The following is a 19205-nucleotide window of genomic DNA, read 5'->3' as shown; positions in this document are numbered from 1 at the left end:
TATTCTATTCTATTCTATTCTATTCTATTCTATTCTATTCTATTCTATTCTATTCTATTCTATTCGATAAAAGACTCAGTCTGCTGCTGAAGCAGCAGCTGGTTATTGGCTTCGTACCAAATATCTCCTTTCTTTGTAACATTGCAATTGGAATTAACTGAACATTTGCCACAAACTGATGAGTCTTCAGTGGATTCTTCTGTGTTGAGGTTAAATAAACAACTCAGGCCTTAGTTATGAAGTGAGACGATGTGTGCCAGCGTTGGTCAGTCAGTGTGTTGAGGTGTTTGCTGTGTGTATAAACTCCACACAGAGCTCGCCTCGCTGTCACTCGCCACGATGCATATTTCCCCTGAGGGCTGTTTCGGGCTGCAGGTTAGCAGGTCACCAGAACTATTCAGTGCCTGAGTCCACACAGCTCCAGGTTTACACGGCTCCTTTGTAATGTGAACGCGAGACGACCTGAGTTACAATGAAAAGTTCACAAGAGATAATGCCAAATGGAAGCTTTACCAGAATCTTCCTTTAAGATTGTTAGTTTAGTCACTAGACACCATTATACTGTATGTGTTATTATCAGTACAGCCTGAGTCTCAATAACCCAAAATATTGTCTTCTGTTTGTTAAGGCTGCAATTTAAACAGATCTGAGGAAGTGAGATGGTTCATGACACATTCTACAGTAAGGCAGAATATACACTATATTATCTGAGGCTTAAGTAATAAAAATATTCTACCGATTCTTATTACTACATTCGGTATTGTTTAATTTATTGACTAAGTTGGAGGATGTGGTGGAACGTAGCAGAGTGAGGAGGAGCAGGGACAAGGAGCAGGTCTTCAGCCCCGTCCTGATGTTCAAACACTAATAATATTAGATTCTCCAGTTATTGCACAACCTTTGTTTTTCCTTGACTTCTAGTTAGTGTGCAGTGTAAAGGTCTCACTATCTTATATATTTTGTTAAATAAATACTAATAGTTGTGTCTTTATAGAAAACAGGCGTTTGATTTAGTCAGTCACACTTACAGTAGCAGTAAATAGATTAGATTAGATATTAGCTGGCACTATTCTTCATCCAAGTCTTTTTGTTGTCATTTCATCACATGTTCACACATTGTCATTAATACTAATCCAACTGTTGGATGATATATTTGCATATATGCCGATATAAAGTTAAGGGAGTTTGTCGGCTGACTGGTGCCACATTGAGCTCCGCTGGTTAGTGCTGAACTTGCTGTTATTGAGACTTTGACTATATTTTACAATATTTTTGTTCTGTTTATTTGTCCATAAAGACAGGGTGATGTTCAATAATTAATTTTAGATATGAAAATCTGATTTTTTAGATAATTAATAAAGTTGATAAAATGTAAAGAAGGCTGAAGATGCTGTGGTGTGTTCAAGTGCCTCCTTTTGGTTCAGATGAAGGCGTCCACCTTTCACTCATTTGGATGCAGTCCAATTAATTTGCATCCTAGGAAGCCAAAGAAACTATAACATTTTACCCTTGTGTTCCTCGAGTTTTGCTTAAGCTGCACCTGAACGCAACATCATTTTCTTGTCTTCGTTTTCTTCTGACATCAGCTTTATTCTGAGGATTATTAACTGTACTTGTTCCAGCATGAGCAGAGCATTTTGACTCATTGTTGATCATGGCGTTTGCTGCTCTTTCATGTGCCCACGCCCTCGGGGACGACCTTGGCTCACGTAAGTATTCAATTATTTGGCACAGTTTAACACTAAAAGAATTTTGTGTTTGTGATTCTAAAAACAAGCTATTTCTGTATTAACACACACAACAAGAGTAACTGTTGGTGGACAGAGATGAAACTTAGCTCCATGACATCAGCACACAGCAGTAAACACAGTATCGCACCTGCTGCTGTAGGATTCTTGGCTCACATGCTGCATACTGTGCATCCCTCAGTTCCACCTTCAACTTCCCTACTCAACTACATCCGCTACTTTGTCATTTTTCTCTCTCTAAAAACTGGATTTATAACAACACACTACTGTAACTTTATCTTGTCTGGCACAATGTGGCCGAGCAGGAGCAGCAGGGAACCTTTTAGACGCAGGTCTTTACGTCCTGGTGACTGTCACTGGTTGCACTTGTATCACACTCTTTATTACTTTTACTTTACATCTTTTATCATGTCGCCAAAGTTCGTCTGTGATTATGTCATTAACACTAAATAGCTGTGATTTGAACCTTTCCAGTTAAATAGTTTGGCGTCGATCTGGTAGGAACAAAGGAACTTCCAAAGACCTTTATTGTACATTGTCACCAAAGTCACAACAATGTTGACTCATTTCACATGGATCTTATCTGACTGATGAGTTCAAGTAGTTGCTGACTGTGGGAGTCCTGCTCAGCAGATGGTTAAAATAACTTTATTGTTATTCATTGCACTCAAAGTGACTGAAGCCAGGATCTGACTCAGGAAGAAGTAGACGAGCCTCGACACGACATGTGATCTACAATATGTGGCCACTTTAGTGAGACATGAAGGAGACTGTCTATAACACAGCATCAGAAAGCGAACGCAACTAGTTTGTGAGCAGGAGAGATCATCGTCAAGTTCATGCCACGAGTTGTGGCCACAGTTTGCAGCAGCTGACCTCAGGAAGCGTCCAGGAAGTCTTCTGCTTACGTTACGCTCCCTGTGCATCCAGTCAAGCTCATGCACCCTCATGCTACTCAAGGTAGCAATCAGCGTCATTATGCTTCAGTGTTTTGTGTTTCAACACCACCGGGCTCCAGCGTAAGACCCTGGCTGACCGTCAATAAATGCAGCTGAAGATAGGATCTACAAATCGTCCATTAGACAAAATGCAGCTCTTAAATAACGCCTGGCTGCGTATGGCTGGAATCTGTCGGCTGTGCATGGACGCTTTCATGACATTTTCATGGGGTCATGGGAGCTTGTTGAAGAGCTGCACAAGTCTGAAATACACATAGAAAAAGGGTGGAGTTAAATTACTCCTGAAAACAGCCATAACTTTTGTTATTGTAACAAACACCAGGAATTCACACAAATTATAAATCTGGTTTTCAGTGCTGAGAGTCTCTCTGGGCCACGATGAGACAATATTTCATCCGAGCTGGAAAGTGTGATCCAGGCTAAAAAGTCAAAACACTTCTGTGTTTACTTCACTGCTTTTGGTGCTGACTCTAAGATCTGAAAATGTACGAGTTGCATCTATAGAACCTGTAAAAACTAAAGGCAAATGATACTAAGTTTCCGTGGAGGAGGGAGCATTTGGTTTGTTGCTTGTAGACCTCTTGCAGTGAAGAGGACATTTTGTGTCCTTCTATGTGATGTACATTTACATAGAAGAAGGAGAAACAGCCTTTATAACTCAGCCACATTTGGCCTCAGCATGCGACTATGGGGCCCTGAGAGGAAATGGTTTCCTAAAAGCCCCCTAATTATTCCCCCAAGTCATTCTCCCACTGGATGACGTATGTTTCATCAGATGGAGGAGACATCTAATGTGTTAAACTGTGGCTACATTCACGTGCTGAGAGACTTCCAGACTGGAAACAGATCTGGGATCATGTAAAACTGATCCACCTCCCAACCAAGTCATGTTAAAGCCTGAATGTGTAGTCATTCTGATGAAGTCCATTACAGTTTATATCAAAGCACACATTGAGGCCGAGACGTTCTGTCCCACCTCCCTTCCCCCAGGCTGGACCCTGGACCCTGGAACATAGACCCTGGACCCTGGAACATAGACCCTGGACCCTGGACCCTAAACCCTGAACCATAGACCATAGACCATAGACCATAGCCCATAGACCCTGGATCCTGGACCCTGGACCCTGGACCGTAGACCCTGGACCCTGGAACATAGACCCTGGACAATAGACCCTGGACCATAGACCCTGGACCCTGGAACATAGACCCTGGACCCTGAACCCTGGACCCTGGACAATAGACCCTGGACCATAGACCCTGGACCCTGGAACATAGACCCTGGACCCTGGACCCTGAACCCTGAACCCTGAACCCTGGACCATAGACCCTGGACCCTGGACCCTGAACCCTGAACCCTGGATCATAGACCCTGGACCCTGGACCCTGGACAATAGACCCTGGACAATAGACCCTGGACTCTGAACCCTGGACCATAGACCCTGGACCCTGGACAATAGATCCTGGACCATAGACCCTGGACCCTGGACAATAGACCCTGGACCCTGGACCCTGGGCCCTGGGCAATAGACCCTGGTCCCTGGATAATAGACCCTGGACAATGGACCCTGGACCGTAGAACCTGGACCCTGGACCATAGACCCTGGACCCAGGACAATAGACCCTGGACCCTGGACCATAGACCCTGGACAATGGACCCTGGACAATAGACCCTGGACCCTGGACCGTAGAACCTGAACCCTGGACCCTGGACCCTGGACCATAGACCCTGGATCCTGAGACCGCTCCCTTGCTTGTAACCCAACCTGGCAAACACCAAGCTTTTGCTGGAATAAGATCTGATCTAAAAGAATTAAAAATAATTAAGAGGCCACAGGAAAGTCTCCGTGTACCCAGTAGCCAGCTGGAATAGGCTCCATCACCCTCGTGATCCCACATATGGGACAAAACGTAAAATGGAAGCTCAAGTACAGCTTTACACATACATGGAAAACACAGTTATACGATACAGAAACAGCATAAACAGTTTAAAGTCCATCCTCCATCCTCTGCAGAAAACCTCCCTAAGAGCCCTGAGTCAAAGAACTACACTTTTATTGATATTTGTCAGAAAACTTGTATTTAGTAGTTTTGAAAATGAGTAAGAGAACCACTGTAAAAATGACGTTTGTTCGTGTGCATGAGCAGCTCCGTCGCATTTATCACGTGGAGCTTCACTTGTTTCTTTTTACCTTCTTTACTCGGGTTAAACACAATGCATATTGTTAACCATGAGCAGACACAGAGAATGTGTCTAAAGTAAAACTAATTCCAGCCCAGCGCGTCTGGAGCTCCCGTGTTCAGTGGGTGGGGCGGAACCCACGGGGTGAGGAACGTGGATGCAATTAAAAGCCGTGCATGAGGCTCGAGAGCAGCAGCGGCGCTACTGCTGTTCGGCACCGACGCACGACGATGTTCCACCTGGATTAACGCGCAAAGCCGACGACGCGTGGACTCCGGAAGCGTTTCCTCCCAGCGCCTTGAACCTCCCGCTGCTTGTGTGATGGCTGCGGTGTCTTCTGATGTAGGACTTTGGCTTCTCGTCGTGGTGACCGCATCTTTGGCAAACGGTGAGCAGACTGTGTGGTCCGGGTTGCGGGTCTGCACTAAATCAGACACGCGAGACTTATTATTTACAATTATGCAATTTGAAGTAATTGATTCATACAGTGAGAGTTAAGACAATAGGAATTATCATTTAAGTGAATGATAAACAGTGATTGGCTGTTTAAAACATTCCCAACCAGCCGCAGCAGAAAGGTGCAAACTCAGTGCTCATGTAAAAAAAATGTAAAAATGTAACTACATTTTTAAAGTAAAATTTTACTGCAAATTTAAAGAGATATGTATAGTGTTATATTGCATAATGTAATTGCCACGTGGCTTAGAGATAAACTGGTAATGTTCTATACATCCACCCATTGCAGTAAGTCTGGTTCTGCTTGGAGCTGATTGCTGGGCTTTCTGATGACATGAGTAGTGATTTAGGGTTATGTGACGGTTACTGAGGTCAAATGACTTCATAACATTTGAGCTAATAACTGTCTCTGTACAGAAGGCAGAGCACAGGACAGACCCACATGCTTTAATGATCCACACGCTGCAGGTTCTTCATGGATCGCAGACGTCAGCCCGAGCAGCGAGGCTGAGGCCGCGCTGAGCACGGCCCCTCAGCCAAGAGCCGCCTCTGAGGCCGAGGTGGAGCCCAGCGCCGCCGGCGAGCTGCCGGGAGCCAGGAGGCGTCAGAAGAGATGCACGTGCTACACGTACAAGGACAAGGAGTGCGTGTATTACTGCCACCTGGACATCATCTGGATCAACACACCAGAGTAAGTCCTCACGTTCCCACCGCCGCGCTGCTGCTGTCACTCATGGACTCAGGCTCTGCGCTGCTACAGGTTCTGCACGTGGTCGCAAGTATGTGAGTTATGCAGAACACAAAGTCCTGAGCTCAGTGTAAAGGAACACTCCTCCGATTTTACGCTGGGGAAAATTTAGGATCTGCTTTTTGTCCTACGTCAGTATTTCCTGGGACTTTGTGAACCCTAAGGATCTGATTTAATCTGAAGAGCTCTAGACCCTGAGCTCAGAGGTATTTCTGACAGTGGCCAAGCAGGGAGGCTCCGTCTGGGACATTTTCATTTTAGGAGACTCGAATTTCATTTTAGGGAACCTGCAAAATTGACTTAATTCTTGTTGTTCTGCCGCCAGTCATGAATCAAGAGCTTCTATTATAACAACAGTTCTTGTCGCATATTAAACCAAAGCAAATGTCCTAAGCTGAGGCTCAACAGCCAAAACCACTGCTGTCCTAACAGCCTATTTGTCTGAGCAGACAGAACCAGTCAATAAAGGTTGTGATTCACCAAAGCTAATAGTCACCTGATTTCATCTGCTGTCATCTAGTTAATGTCACTGCTTCACTAATGTTTCTGAGCAGCTAACGGCACTCAATGGGAGCTGAGGTTGATTGTGGTGGTTTTAACTGATTCATCAACCACAGGCTTCACACAATGTCCTCAGCAGCTGTTTTCTATGTGAGAGTCTGAGCACACTTGTCCTGACTGATTCACTGAGTGAAGGTATTGACTGTGTGAAAGGCAGAACTCAGAATAGAGCAGCACAGAATATATGTGTGACAAAAAGAAGGATCAGCTCATGATCAAACCAAACCAGGAGACAGCAGGTAGAGTCACTAACACCTGCAATGGGTGACAATGACATTAGACTCTACACACAAAGTGGAGGGAAAGAGTCTCTTCCTATGAAACCTGCTTAAAATACCAGGAAGGAAAAACAAAAGAGCAAATGAGTTTTTCTCTTTTTCACAAACTAAAGACAAGATGTCTTTAAGTGCTGCTCGTCCACATTTACTGTTTCACAACCTTGAGTAAATTTGAAACTTCACTTAAGACCTGAGGGAACAGTTCTAGCTGCTGACTCACACATCACTTCTACCACTGTGCCTGAGGGAAAAGCTTTTAAAGTACCTGTGATGACTACAGTAAGACAAACGGGTGACACAGGGTTCCAGATCACACAGAGAATCTACATCAAGATAAATCCAGGTTTTTCACGTTCATGAGAAGCATCATCAACCTTCGTCTCAGGGCGAACGGTACAGATGAAGCTCACGGATCAGATGCAGACACATCTCCCTGTGTGCAGCTTCCAGGCGGCTGCTGATCACACGTCTCTAGATGTGGTCGATGCTTTTGCTGAAGATGAATGAGTTGAAGGGGTTCGATCCCCGGAGGCGGCCCTGGTGCCTTTCTGTGTGGAGTTTGCACGTTCTCCCCGTGCTTGCGTGGGTTCTCTCCGGGTTCTCCGGCTTCCTCCCACAGTCCAAAGACGTGCATTAGGTTGATTGGCTTCTCTCCATTGCCCCTATAGGTGTGTGTGTGTGTGTGTGTTTGTGTGTGTGTTTGTGTGTGTGTGTTTGTGTGTGTGTGTGTGTGTGTGTGTGTGTGTGTGTGTGTGTGTGTGAATGGTTGTCTGTCTCTGTGTTGCCCTGCGATGGACTGGCGACCCGTCCAGGGTGTACCCTGCCTCTCGGCCGTAGCCAGCTGGGTTAGGCTCCAGCACCCCCGTGACCCCGCACTAGGGAGTAAGCGGCTAAGAAAATGGATGGATGGATGGAATGAGTTGAACCGAAACAAACATCTTTATTCTGAAGCTGCTCTGGGCAGGATTTATATATATATGTCATTATACAGTAAGTGGAGAGGAAGAGTTTAAAGTAAATGTAATCCCCTCAAAGGAATGAAGCGGTCTGAAGTGAAGTGCATTTTCACATGTATGTGTGTTGCTTTTGTGTCTCTCAACCATGTCTAAGTGTGTGTGGAGCAGGGACATGTGTGACGTTTTGCTGCAGGAGCTGAATGACATATAAAATACAAATGTCTGTAAAAGTGTTTGAGGGAAAATTGAACCAATGAATTCACCCTCATTGTACAATTAATCACATCTATTGCTCTGACATTTCTTCAGATTGAACATGTTTTTTCAATCAATGAAGTGAAGTGAAGCACATTTATCAACACAAGTCAACTCACATTTAGGAAATGTTGAGCTTTGTGGGTATTTGCACATCAGTGATTTGGTTTCAGTAATAAAGGCGTCAGGGTTTAATGGCCTATAAACACGTTATGGATGAACTCATTAGCTTTTACTTTTAATAATGCTGTAGCCTCAAGACTTGAATGCTAGATTTGATCTATTCCACATGCCTGAAAATGGAACGTGTGTAAAATCTAGACCCAACAAAATGCTACAGTACATTTAAAACTTTGAAAACAAAGATAAAAATGTTGCTTAAAGTTTAGATTGAATTTGTGATCCATGACTGATGTCTTTGACACTGTGGGTGGGTTGGGATACATATGCATACAGATCTAAATGTGCAACAGTTCTGTTAAGTCTCTTTGAGCTTGAGGTTCCTTGGTGTCATTGCTCCATCAGCACTCACATCATCAGCAGTCAAGTTACAGAATAAATGGCTCCATGTTTGACACAAGCTGATGATGAAGGTCTCATTCACTCAGACAGAAGAACCGTGTTCGTCAGTGTGGACTTCACTCTGGTTCCCACAGTTCAAAGACAAACCCCTTGTCCAGGGTCTAACACGCTTTTCAGCAATGACAGCTGGAATTGGCTCCAGCTCCTGCCCTTTAATGAGTGACAGCGTTAACACAGCTGCTGTCTTCGTATATATTGGCTGTAGTTTGACTGCATTCACCTGCTCCATTATAAAAGCTCCTTTTTAATGTTGCATCAAAGGTTTTGCAAGGCTGACGACATGCAGTAAACTGAAAAGAGAGGCACCAGTAGTTTGCTAGTGATGATGCATCTAACTCACTAACCCGCCCCCACGTCACACTGTAACAAAAGTAAAACTGACTAACATAACAAAAAGCCAGCAAATGAAGCTGTGGCCCTGGGGTCTGTGTGAAGCTGCTGCGTCTCTGCTAACGGCTGTGCGTGTCTCCGTCAGGCACACGGTGCCGTACGGCATGTCCAGCTACCGGGGCTCCGTGCGCACCAGACGTGCTGCCAGGGCCGAGCAGGGGCCGAGGCCGGGGGGGGGGGCCCGTCGCTGCGCCTGCACGCTGGAGTCCGACCCTGGCTGCAGCAACTTCTGCATGGACAGGTAAGTCTGGCATCCACCTGCAGCAGCAATGAGTCCCACTACGCGCAGCTGTGTGTGGATTATGGCCCCTGACAGACGGACAGAGCAACACCTAGAGTGTGATTCTAGAGCAGAAGGGTGACTGTTGTCTGTTCCTGTGCAGCAGTCACAGGACACCACAGCAGCCACCGGACCAGAGGACAGGAGCTCCCAGTCAGCCTGGAATCAACAGTGGACCATGACGACCTGAGGCCCACTGTCTTTGCTGAAGACATTCCCTCATTTAGAAGACGCTGCGTGTCCAACCGCACATCTGTAGATAGATGCCAGTTTGTCCTGTGCTGAGTGCCTAGTCATCAGACTGACGGGTGGAGAACTGCAGGTCGGGAGGGGCAACAGCCGAGTGAATGCCCCCAGCGCTCTGCGCCTGCGCCTGCGTCTGCACCTGGGTCTGCGCCTGCGTCTGCGTATGCGTCTGCGTCTGCTCAACAGGTGTAGGCAACGTTTTTATTACCCTGTCGCCGCTGAGGACGGTTTGTGTGGAGCGTTGAAGTAAAAAGTGTTCCTGTGGAAGCCACTTCTAGAGACTGATCACACGGAAGCAAAGGGAGTGTATGAAATATGCCAGCATTCTTACGGTGACTGTTCTCTGTGCATGGAGCTATTACGTTCCAAAGTTAATTCTACTAAATAACTCCTCTAATTCTAATAAGCTATATTCATGCCAAGTGGACAGTATATGAAATTTCTTTCTGTATTCACAGGCTTTAATTTATATTTTGGTACAAGACTGTAACTGTGTATAATAATGTTGAGGCTTAGCCCTCTGAGACAATAGATGGTACATGTGGGACCTTGTATTTAGCATTTTTTCATTCCAACCATGCGGACGGACAAATGTCACAGGAAGTAAATAATAAATGAGCAGTATTGCAGGACAAAAGCATGGGTTGCTCACTCCGGTTTTATTTAAGCATATTTAAAATGAAACAGCCGGACTTACTTTACATCCACAAACATTGAGCTTATTGTTTTACATTATTATTTACTACACTTCAGATTGTTACCTTATTGTATTGTGGTTGATTTTGTTTGCCATTTTAACCCTGACCCAATAAAAAGTCTGTCATGTCTGAAACGGCTCAGTTAGAATCTACGTCTCCAACCAAAGCGAGTGTTTGTAGCTGAACCTGAAAAAGCCTGTTTAGTCATGATCCCCACGGGGCCCGAGGGCGTTTTCTCACTCGGCTTATTCCATCCAGACGTTTGGGCTTTACAGTACAATTAGAGTCAACACAGCACGTGTGAACGCTGCCTCGGGCCACAATCTGAACCACAACTACTGAATCCTTCTCCTGGATCAAAATGAACCATGGTTATGTTTGTTTCTGTGTGAACTCAGACTCAGGTTAAGGTTCCCAGTCAGTTTGCTTTACAGCAGCAGCAGCAGCAGATCTCCAGAGCTCATTGCAGCCTATTGTTGGCAAAACTGACTTTACTGGATCATCCAGGATCCACATTCTTTACAGTTCAGTACAGCGTGACAAACAAAACGATTCAGGGGCGTTCCATATCCAGTCTCTGGTACCTGGTTGTGGCTGTGACGAATGAGCAGTAAGTGAAATCAGCGTGTGAATGAAAACAAACAAACACCAACATCGTTTGTGCTCATTCCCATGTTCAGCTCAGACACCTGGGAGCGTTTTAGAGTCCGTTGAGCATTCTTGATCTTTTTCAATAATATTTAATATTCCACCAAGGCTTGGTTTCAGGCTTACTTTAGAAGAAGGTACCGTATAATGAAAATAGGATTGTTTGTTGTGGAATGTGCTGGAAAGAATGTGGAGCTCTGAAATGGAAAGGAAATTAAACCTTAATGCTTCAGTACCGGCCGGATGGTGTTCGTGAATAATTACTTAATCAAATATGTAAAAGAGCCAGAGCTTAGGAAGACACGCTGTTCTGCTCAGCTGAAGGACACCGTTTTCATGGCTTCCACAAACGTTGGCTGTCCCACCACAGCACTGACTCTTTGTCACCTCAGTGTACTGTGTTCCGCAGTGTCTGTTGGCTCTAGGTTAAGCTGATGCCTCGTCCTCCCGGTCTTCCCTCTATTCCTTTGGTATACAGAGCTTTCTGGGGCTTTTGTTGGTACATCCAACATGTATGTTGTAGGGGCTTCTGTGATTACTCCCGTCACACCCACAGGACCCCTACAGTACTGTACCGTCGTCTAAAACTCTTCTCCTGCTGCATCTACATAACAAAGGAAGTTTGGAAGCTTAAAGAAAACACAAGACACCCACATATAAACAGGGCCACAAACAGGGCCACAAACCACATTACACAAGAGAAAGAGCCACTAAGTCATTGTCTTGTGAAAATCTTTATTTTCGCACATTTCATCTACCAATTCACGCACCAGTCACCTCAAGGCCCTTTACAAAGCTAAAGTATGTAAACCCCATAGAAAACCAGGTAAACTGGCAAATGCTGAATAATTTAAAAGGTGAATACTGTATACGTGACAAATGTATGTGAATATTTCAGGATTTTATTTGTTGGACATCTTTGTGGACTGGTGTGGACAGAACCACCACCAAACTTCAATAAAACTAAGGAGCTGGTGATAGACTTAGGAAATCTGGGAGTGCTGAGACCCCTCTCACTATTAAAAATGAAGAGGTGGAGGTGGTGACCGAGTACAAATACCTGGGAGTGTACTTGGACAATAAACTCCTCAGCTGTGAACCAGAAGGCTCAGAGCAGGATGTACTTCCTGAAGAGGCTCAGGTCCTTTAACGTGTGCAGCTCCGTGCTGAGGATGTTCTGTGGGGCAGTGTTTTAGGCTGTGGTCTGTGGGGCAGCAGCATGAATGTAGCAGACAGTAACAGACTGGACAAAGTGATGAGGAGGGCTGGTTCTGTTCTGGGGGTGGAGCTGGACCCCCTACATGCTGTAGCTGAGAGGAGGATGCTGGTCCAACTCCTCTCTATAGACAACACCTCCACCCCCACACAGTGTGTGGCTGGACAGAGGAGCACCTTCAGACAGAGGCCGATCAGTATTAGGTTCCGCACAGAACGCCACCGGAGAACGCCAACGAAGGTGGATCAGTCTGTTACTAAAGCTGCTCCAGAGCAGATAGTGAGTCCTCCAGTGGGTGAGAGTCCTGGTCCATGATGGATGTGAGTTCAGCCAGGACCCTTCTCTCACCCACCTCCTGCACCGTGTCCAGAGTGCAGCCCAGGACAGAGCTGGACTTCTTGATGACCCTGTTCAGTCTCTACTTGTCATCACTGTGATGCTGCTGCTCCATCAGACCACACGTACAGGATGGCTGATGCCACCACAGAGTCATAGAAGGTCTTCAGGAGTGGTCCCTCACTCCAAAGACTCAGTCTCCTCAGCAGGTAGAGTCTGCTCTGACCCTTCCTGTACAGTGCATCCGTGTTATGAGTTCAGTCCAGTTTATTGTTCAGATGCACTCCCAGGTACTTGTAAGAGTCCACTCTCTCAATGTCCCCTTCCTGGATGTGCATCGGTGGGATGACAGCAGGCTGCTGTCTGCCGAAATCCACCACCATCTTCTTTGCTTTCCCTTTGTTGATCAGGAGGTGGTTCCGCTGGCACCAGTCCACAAAGTTCTGAGTGAGTCCTCTGTACTCTGCACTATCGTCATCGGTGATTATTGTGACAATTGCAGAGTTATCCGAGAACCTTTGCAGAACACAGCTGTCCATGTTGTGCCTGAATTCTGATGTATAGAGGGTGAAGAGGAAGGGGCCAGTACAGTCCCCTGTGGGGCCCCCACACTGCAGGTCAGAGTGACACACAGACACACAGTCCATGGCTCTCACAAACTGAAGCCTGTTTGTGAGGTAGTCCATAATCCACTCTGTTAGATGACACACCACACCAGCCTCCTCCAGTTTGTTTTTCAGAAGCACCGGCTGGATGGTGTCATTCCTCCAAATGACAGAAATCACTGTCTAGATCCAACAACTTTAATAAATATAACAAGTCCTCTGTCCTACTTTGAGAGCTTTCTCCCATTACTCATATGGAGTTAACTTCAATAATTAACTCTTCCAAGTTGTCCACTTGTCTTTTAGACCCGATCCCAACCAGATTATTCGAAGAAGTTCTACCTTTAAACAAATTTTCCATATTAAATCAAATCAACCAATCTTTACTAATAGGCTATGTACCACAGGATTTTAAGGTGGCTGTGGTCAAATCTTAATTGAAAAAACCTACTCTGGACCCTGGAGAACTAGCCAACTATAAGCCCATTTCAAATTTACCCTTTATTTCTAAAATTGAAAAAATCATGGCTAAATAATTATCTGACCACGTGAGTGGGAATAACCTGTACGAAGATTTTCAGTCAGGATTTAGAAAACATCATAGCATAGAAACATCTCTGGTTAGAGTCACTAATGATCTTCTCTTAGCTTCAGACAATGGTCTAGTTTCTGTTGTTGCCCTGTTAGAGCTTAGTGTTGCATTTGATACAATTGATTATAACATTTTATTACAGAGATAAAAACATAGCATCGGAATTAAAGAAACAGCACTGGGATGGTTTAAATCCTATTTGTTGAACAGATTCCAGTTTGTTCATGTTAATGACAAATTTTCCACATGCACAAGGATTAGCTATGGAGTACCACAGGTTCTGTGCTTGGTCCAATTCTGTTCAGCCTATACGTGTCTCCTCTCAGTGTGTCACAGTTTCTTGTCCTGCTCCTTGTTTTATTTTGAAGTTCTTCCTGTCAGTAATGTTCTGGTTATATTCTCAGGTCCACTTCCGCTGTTATTTTGAAAGGACTTCCTGTTCATGTCACGTCACACGTGACATGACCACGTTATATACATAGAGTTCCCATTCTCTGTCATTCTGTATAGGGAGGTGAAAATGTGAAGGTCTAATTGTGTTAGAGTGGAAGCAAAGCAGATATGGGAGACCATGGGACTGATGAGTGAAGAAGGTGGTAAGAGAACAGAATAGAATAGGAACAAGCTGCGACTGGGGACAAGTTCACTTTAGTGAGTCACTTTAAAGAAAGCCCCCAAAGAGAGGCCTCTGCTGTAAAACATGTGCTGGTGTAAACGCCGTCCACATCCTTGGACAATACGATCCACACACTGTAAACCAGAACCATGTGAGAGCAGCGCCCTACTTAGTTCACGCTGTTTATCTGATGCTGACCGCAGCGTGTCCACAGCAGAACCTGCTGTGTGCTGCAGTGTGGTGACCTCCTACCACCAGGCAGGAAGTTTGTTGTCAATTAAATCTTTTTACAACACCTGTCCCTCATCCTGACGATCTGTGTACAACAGAACAATGCTAACGCTACAAAGATGCTCATGTGTAGAGATGAATCCAACAGTGGATACACAAACTGCCAGTCAGGCAGCGATGAGGATGATTCTATGCCGCAGTCCGATCCCGGTTTGGATCAGCATCAGGACACAATGTTTACGTGGCGGAGGCGGATCACGATTCTTCATCTCACTGTATGATGATTGGATTCACAACAAAGGAGCATTCCAACCATGATCACTCTACAGACCTGCAGCATCTGTGGAGTCACATGTTACAGAAAAGCTTCACGTCTTACAGCTTGATCCACTGTTGCTGGATCCTTTATTTTATACTGCACCATGTGTTCTGTGTTGCTGAAAGGTCTGGAGTTCATCACTCCATCAGAACCTTGACTCTGGGCTGTTCTAATGGACGCAGTATGAGCTGAAGTCTACATGTTGTCAGGATGGGAGCAGACTTGCTCTGAACCTTCACACTGTCTCAAACCATCAGAACTGTCTGACGACCAGCTCGATCCTGCCTCTCAGGACACAGGCCTCATCCCAAGGAATGAGTAACCGGGGAATCGGGTCCCGATTTCATAAAAGATAGATTATACTATGGGTGGTGGGATTCTTAAAGTTTTAAAGATGATGAACCTGCTCCTCCATTTGTCAAAATGATGCAATGTTTGATTACATGTATTACAGTAGTTTCTATCAATTTCTATAAGACTTACTCAAACCTACTACAAGGAAGTGACAATGAGAACGAGCTTGTCATCACATGAACACATCGTTTCTGATCTTTGAACGCCTGAACGCCTCACACTCATGACATCATCATCATCATACAGTAGCAGAATATTCAACATGGGAAATGGGGCACTGTTTAGGATAAGATAGACTTTATTCATCCCACAATGGGGAAATTCAGTGTTAAAAAGTCCTTCACAAATCCCTGTGGTCGTATTAAATGTCTGTGCTGCTCTTTCAAAATGCACACCTTTAACTTGTGCAAACTCTGCAGGACGGTGGTCAGAACAGGTTTTTGATGCTCTTTTAATAAATCTCCTTTTCACATTAACCATTTACAGTAAACATCCTCCCACAAAACACTTCTAGCTGAAGTGGAGTCTAATCCACAGAATGTATTCCAGGAAATATTGTGTTGAAGTGAAGAAATTACAGCACAGAATGTCCACATGTGCAAATGTTACGTGTAGCAAAAGCAGGCACTGTCGTAACAAATAGTTACTCTGGAGAAGAACATAAGCAGCTGCAATGACCACATTGAGCACTCAGTTCACCGTCAACATTACCCTTTTTAAAATCACCATATATTCTTAACATGAGCTGAGTGGGACCCAATCATCCATATGTCAGCAAGGAATCAAGGTTCCATACGGTTGATCAGGGCAACTGATCAAATCAGTTGGCATTAGAGCGCAGTTTGCATCGAGAGCAGGTTTACCTGATGTGACTGGACTCATCGACTGGAGACATTGCTATGAAAGCACAGTCACAGGAAACATCTTTATTTCATCAAAGTACAAATAATCTGTGACGTGCAAATGCAGTTACAGTCAGCAACATTGTAGCAAAGTGCCCGGTTTAACGATGATCCATTCATTTTAACGAACAGCATGATTGAGATCAGATTTGAAGCTACCAGATCGGGGTCTATAATTTAACGGGCGTAATATTAATTCCTGTTGCGCATAGAACCTGTGTACAACCAAAGTACATCCTGTAAAGTGTCAGGGGGTCAGATCATCTTTTTCGCTTCTGTCTGTTTTGGTGATGCTTTAGTGGTAAATTTTGCATCACGTCCACCTTTATGTCAGACCACTTTTATTTTTTATTTCCGCTCCTGTGCAGAACCTGCAGCATTAACACCTGCACACACGATCCGCTCGACTACTGCGCAGACGCAAACCGTATTTAAATGAATCAACATATTTATATAGAGACATGTCACGGTAGGAGTCTGCTACTCATTCACCTGCGCTCAATTTTACTTTGATTGGTAAGTATGGCGGACACATGCGTAGATTCATAATTAGTAGCAATTGATACATCTATACGTACGCAGTTTTCTGGATTTGATTTTACGCCAAGTTTAGTAGAAAATCTACGCAAGTCTTTGTACATGAGACCCCAGTTCCCTACTGATATGTCACATACTATGTTAGTATATGTTTGTTTTATCCCACACTTTCATCAAAGTACTTACTTCCTAAATAAAATGCTTACCGCTTTAAATTAACGTTAAAAGTTAATAGGTAAATGCTTTAATCGTTAACTTAAACATTACAAATAAAGAATTACACATTTAATGATTTACCTTAACACTTACACTAAAGTCTAACATTATCCTTCACTATTTAATACCAACGTAGCAATAATTAACATGTGAGACGTGTGAGACGAGCAAAAATAAGAATCCACACAGTTCACCTTCCGGACCTACTCTAAGTCCCACAATGCTGCACGCTACAGGATACGCCCACCGGTGCAACCCGATTAGCCACGTTGTTGTCGCAAACAGCTTATCTTTAATTAAATTTCCCTTTAACTGGTCGACTCTTCATTTGAACAACATACCAGTACTCAACCTCGGGAAGTGGTTTTCTGGTGGTTTCACATGGAATTCTAACCTGGAACAGACAATGCCACATGAAACGCTCAGTTCACCGTCCACATTAGCTCTGGGAGTGGAGGTGGAGCTCCACCCCAACAGCCACCCTGGTGCAACTGGCCCCTACCATGTGCTGGGGTCCTTCATAGCGCCTGCTAGTACTAGCTACTACTAATGGATGACATATATATATACTGTGTTTTACAAGATGTAGAAATTATTATATAAGACATATATACAATAAGTCACACACCTAAGTATTTTGTGGTTTGCCACATGGACACACAATAAATCAAACTCTCCTTTACTAAACCAGCTCAGACTGAAGGAGGTTTACTCTGTTCAAGGTCTGTTGGAGGCATATTAGGAGGATCAGTAGCATCATTACACAAGCAAAGCCTAAATGTTCATTTTGGCACCTTTAGTCCAAACGACTGCCTTCGCTAAGAATGTGGAAACATTGCTGTTTGTTGTGATCATTGATTAATTGTTACACATTTGAAATTGTTTCGTATCTGGCAGAACCCAACCCTGACCTTGGCTTCATGTGTCTCTGTTCAAATATATTTAATGGTATATTTATCTGGAGCTAAACAGAGTTTGAATCTCTGCGTCAGCGTGAGGCTCCCTTGGTTCCTTGTACCACTGAACAACAGCAGCTCACGTTAGCAAACGTGAGAGGCCTGAGAGGCTGATGAGGACCACAAAAAGTGATTTCAATGGGCGTCCTGCTGCCGCGTGTATTTGTTCTGCTTATTTGATTGTTTTACCTGTGTGAAGTGCAGCAGTAAAGGTCGGTCTGGGTGCAGGGGTCGTGGTACTTTTACATTTGTGTTTGTTTTACACTTTCACAGAATCACCATGAAAATCCTCCTCTGCTTGGAGAGGCACAGCTAATTTATTATTCATTCCATGTGAGGAGCCAGCATCAGACCACACAGCTGAAGCTGGCACAGGCTGTGACAGTATTTATTTGCTCCCAGCCCTGAAGCAGTCTGGAGGTGAGGCCCTCACAGGCTGAACACACACCAGGTCAAACGCCCCACAAACACAGTGACAAACATCATGTTTTCATCTTTTTGTGGTTCTTCATTACAAAGAGGGACCTCTATTAAGACTGTAATGTAAATACACTATGAAATACAGTTTAAAAAGTGATTAACATTCTATGTAATCATATAGGTGTGGTTACCACTGTGAATTCAAAGGAAGATGCTTCCTCAGGCTTCTGTTTGCAGTTTGCATGTGTCTGCGTGGGTTCCGTCCCTGCACTTAGCCTTAACAGTGTGTGGCCTTGTGATGGACTGTGACCTGTCCTGGGTGTCAGGTAGGATGGGATCAGCTCTGTTACAATATACAGTATAATCCATACAATGAATGAATGGATGAATGGATGGACGGATAGACAGAAGAACGCATGGATGGATACTGTAGATGGATGAATGGGTGATAAAACAAGACCCTTAGTTTCTTCCACTAAACACAGCTGGTTGTAGCTGAACGAGACTGCTGCTAATGTTGGATAAGAAGGGACCTTATTTTCACTGTTAATGTCACACTGCAGTTCTGTTTAAGTCAGTTACAGGAATATTCTGCAATTAAACACAATATTGTGCTTCATTTATTTGACAGTAGTTACGATCCACCTCTATAACAGCTGTGGCTGAGGAAGTTGAGCACATTACCCATGAATTACGTTGCATGTCGTCGGTCCCCACATGTCGAGTCACTCCCATCACTCTGTGAATGAGGAGATGAACAAGATAAGTGAGAGCAGAGGAGGTCATGCAGAACTAATCCAGAGCCAAAAGGTGATGCTGTCTGTCAGGGGCGGTCGAGCTCCACTGGGTCAAAGGTTAAACTGAGGTCAAGGAGATTAAAAATGCAGGAAAAACTAACCTTGTGATTACATAATAGATATT

The 19205-nt window shown here is 44.4% G+C and overlaps 1 protein-coding gene across 1 annotated transcript; it reads left to right on the top strand.

The window, feature by feature from the left end:
* Window positions 1-5001: 5001 nt before the first annotated feature.
* Window positions 5002-10470, top strand: LOC114856323 (endothelin-3). The gene is made up of 4 exons (XM_029152191.3): window positions 5002-5274; window positions 5811-6033; window positions 9198-9353; window positions 9496-10470. Exons 1-4 carry the CDS (start codon window positions 5208-5210, stop codon window positions 9572-9574), a joined length of 525 nt encoding a protein of 174 aa, XP_029008024.1. The 5' UTR covers window positions 5002-5207; the 3' UTR covers window positions 9575-10470.
* Window positions 10471-19205: the final 8735 nt, after the last annotated feature.

This window comes from Betta splendens, chromosome 5, assembly GCF_900634795.4.
Source record: "Betta splendens chromosome 5, fBetSpl5.4, whole genome shotgun sequence".
NCBI lineage: Eukaryota > Metazoa > Chordata > Actinopteri > Anabantiformes > Osphronemidae > Betta > Betta splendens.
Note: the sequence above shows the minus strand (reverse complement) of the source record. Positions and strands in the feature narration are given on the sequence as shown.

Excerpts from the sequence above, each read along its gene's own strand:
- LOC114856323 (XM_029152191.3), top strand. The coding sequence starts at position 5,208 with ATGGCTGCGGTGTCTTCTGATGTAGGACTTTGGCTTCTCGTCGTGGTG. Across the intron at positions 6,034-9,197 it reads ATCTGGATCAACACACCAGA|GCACACGGTGCCGTACGGCA; the intron begins GTAAGTCCTCAC and ends TGTCTCCGTCAG. Across the intron at positions 9,354-9,495 it reads AGCAACTTCTGCATGGACAG|CAGTCACAGGACACCACAGC; the intron begins GTAAGTCTGGCA and ends GTTCCTGTGCAG.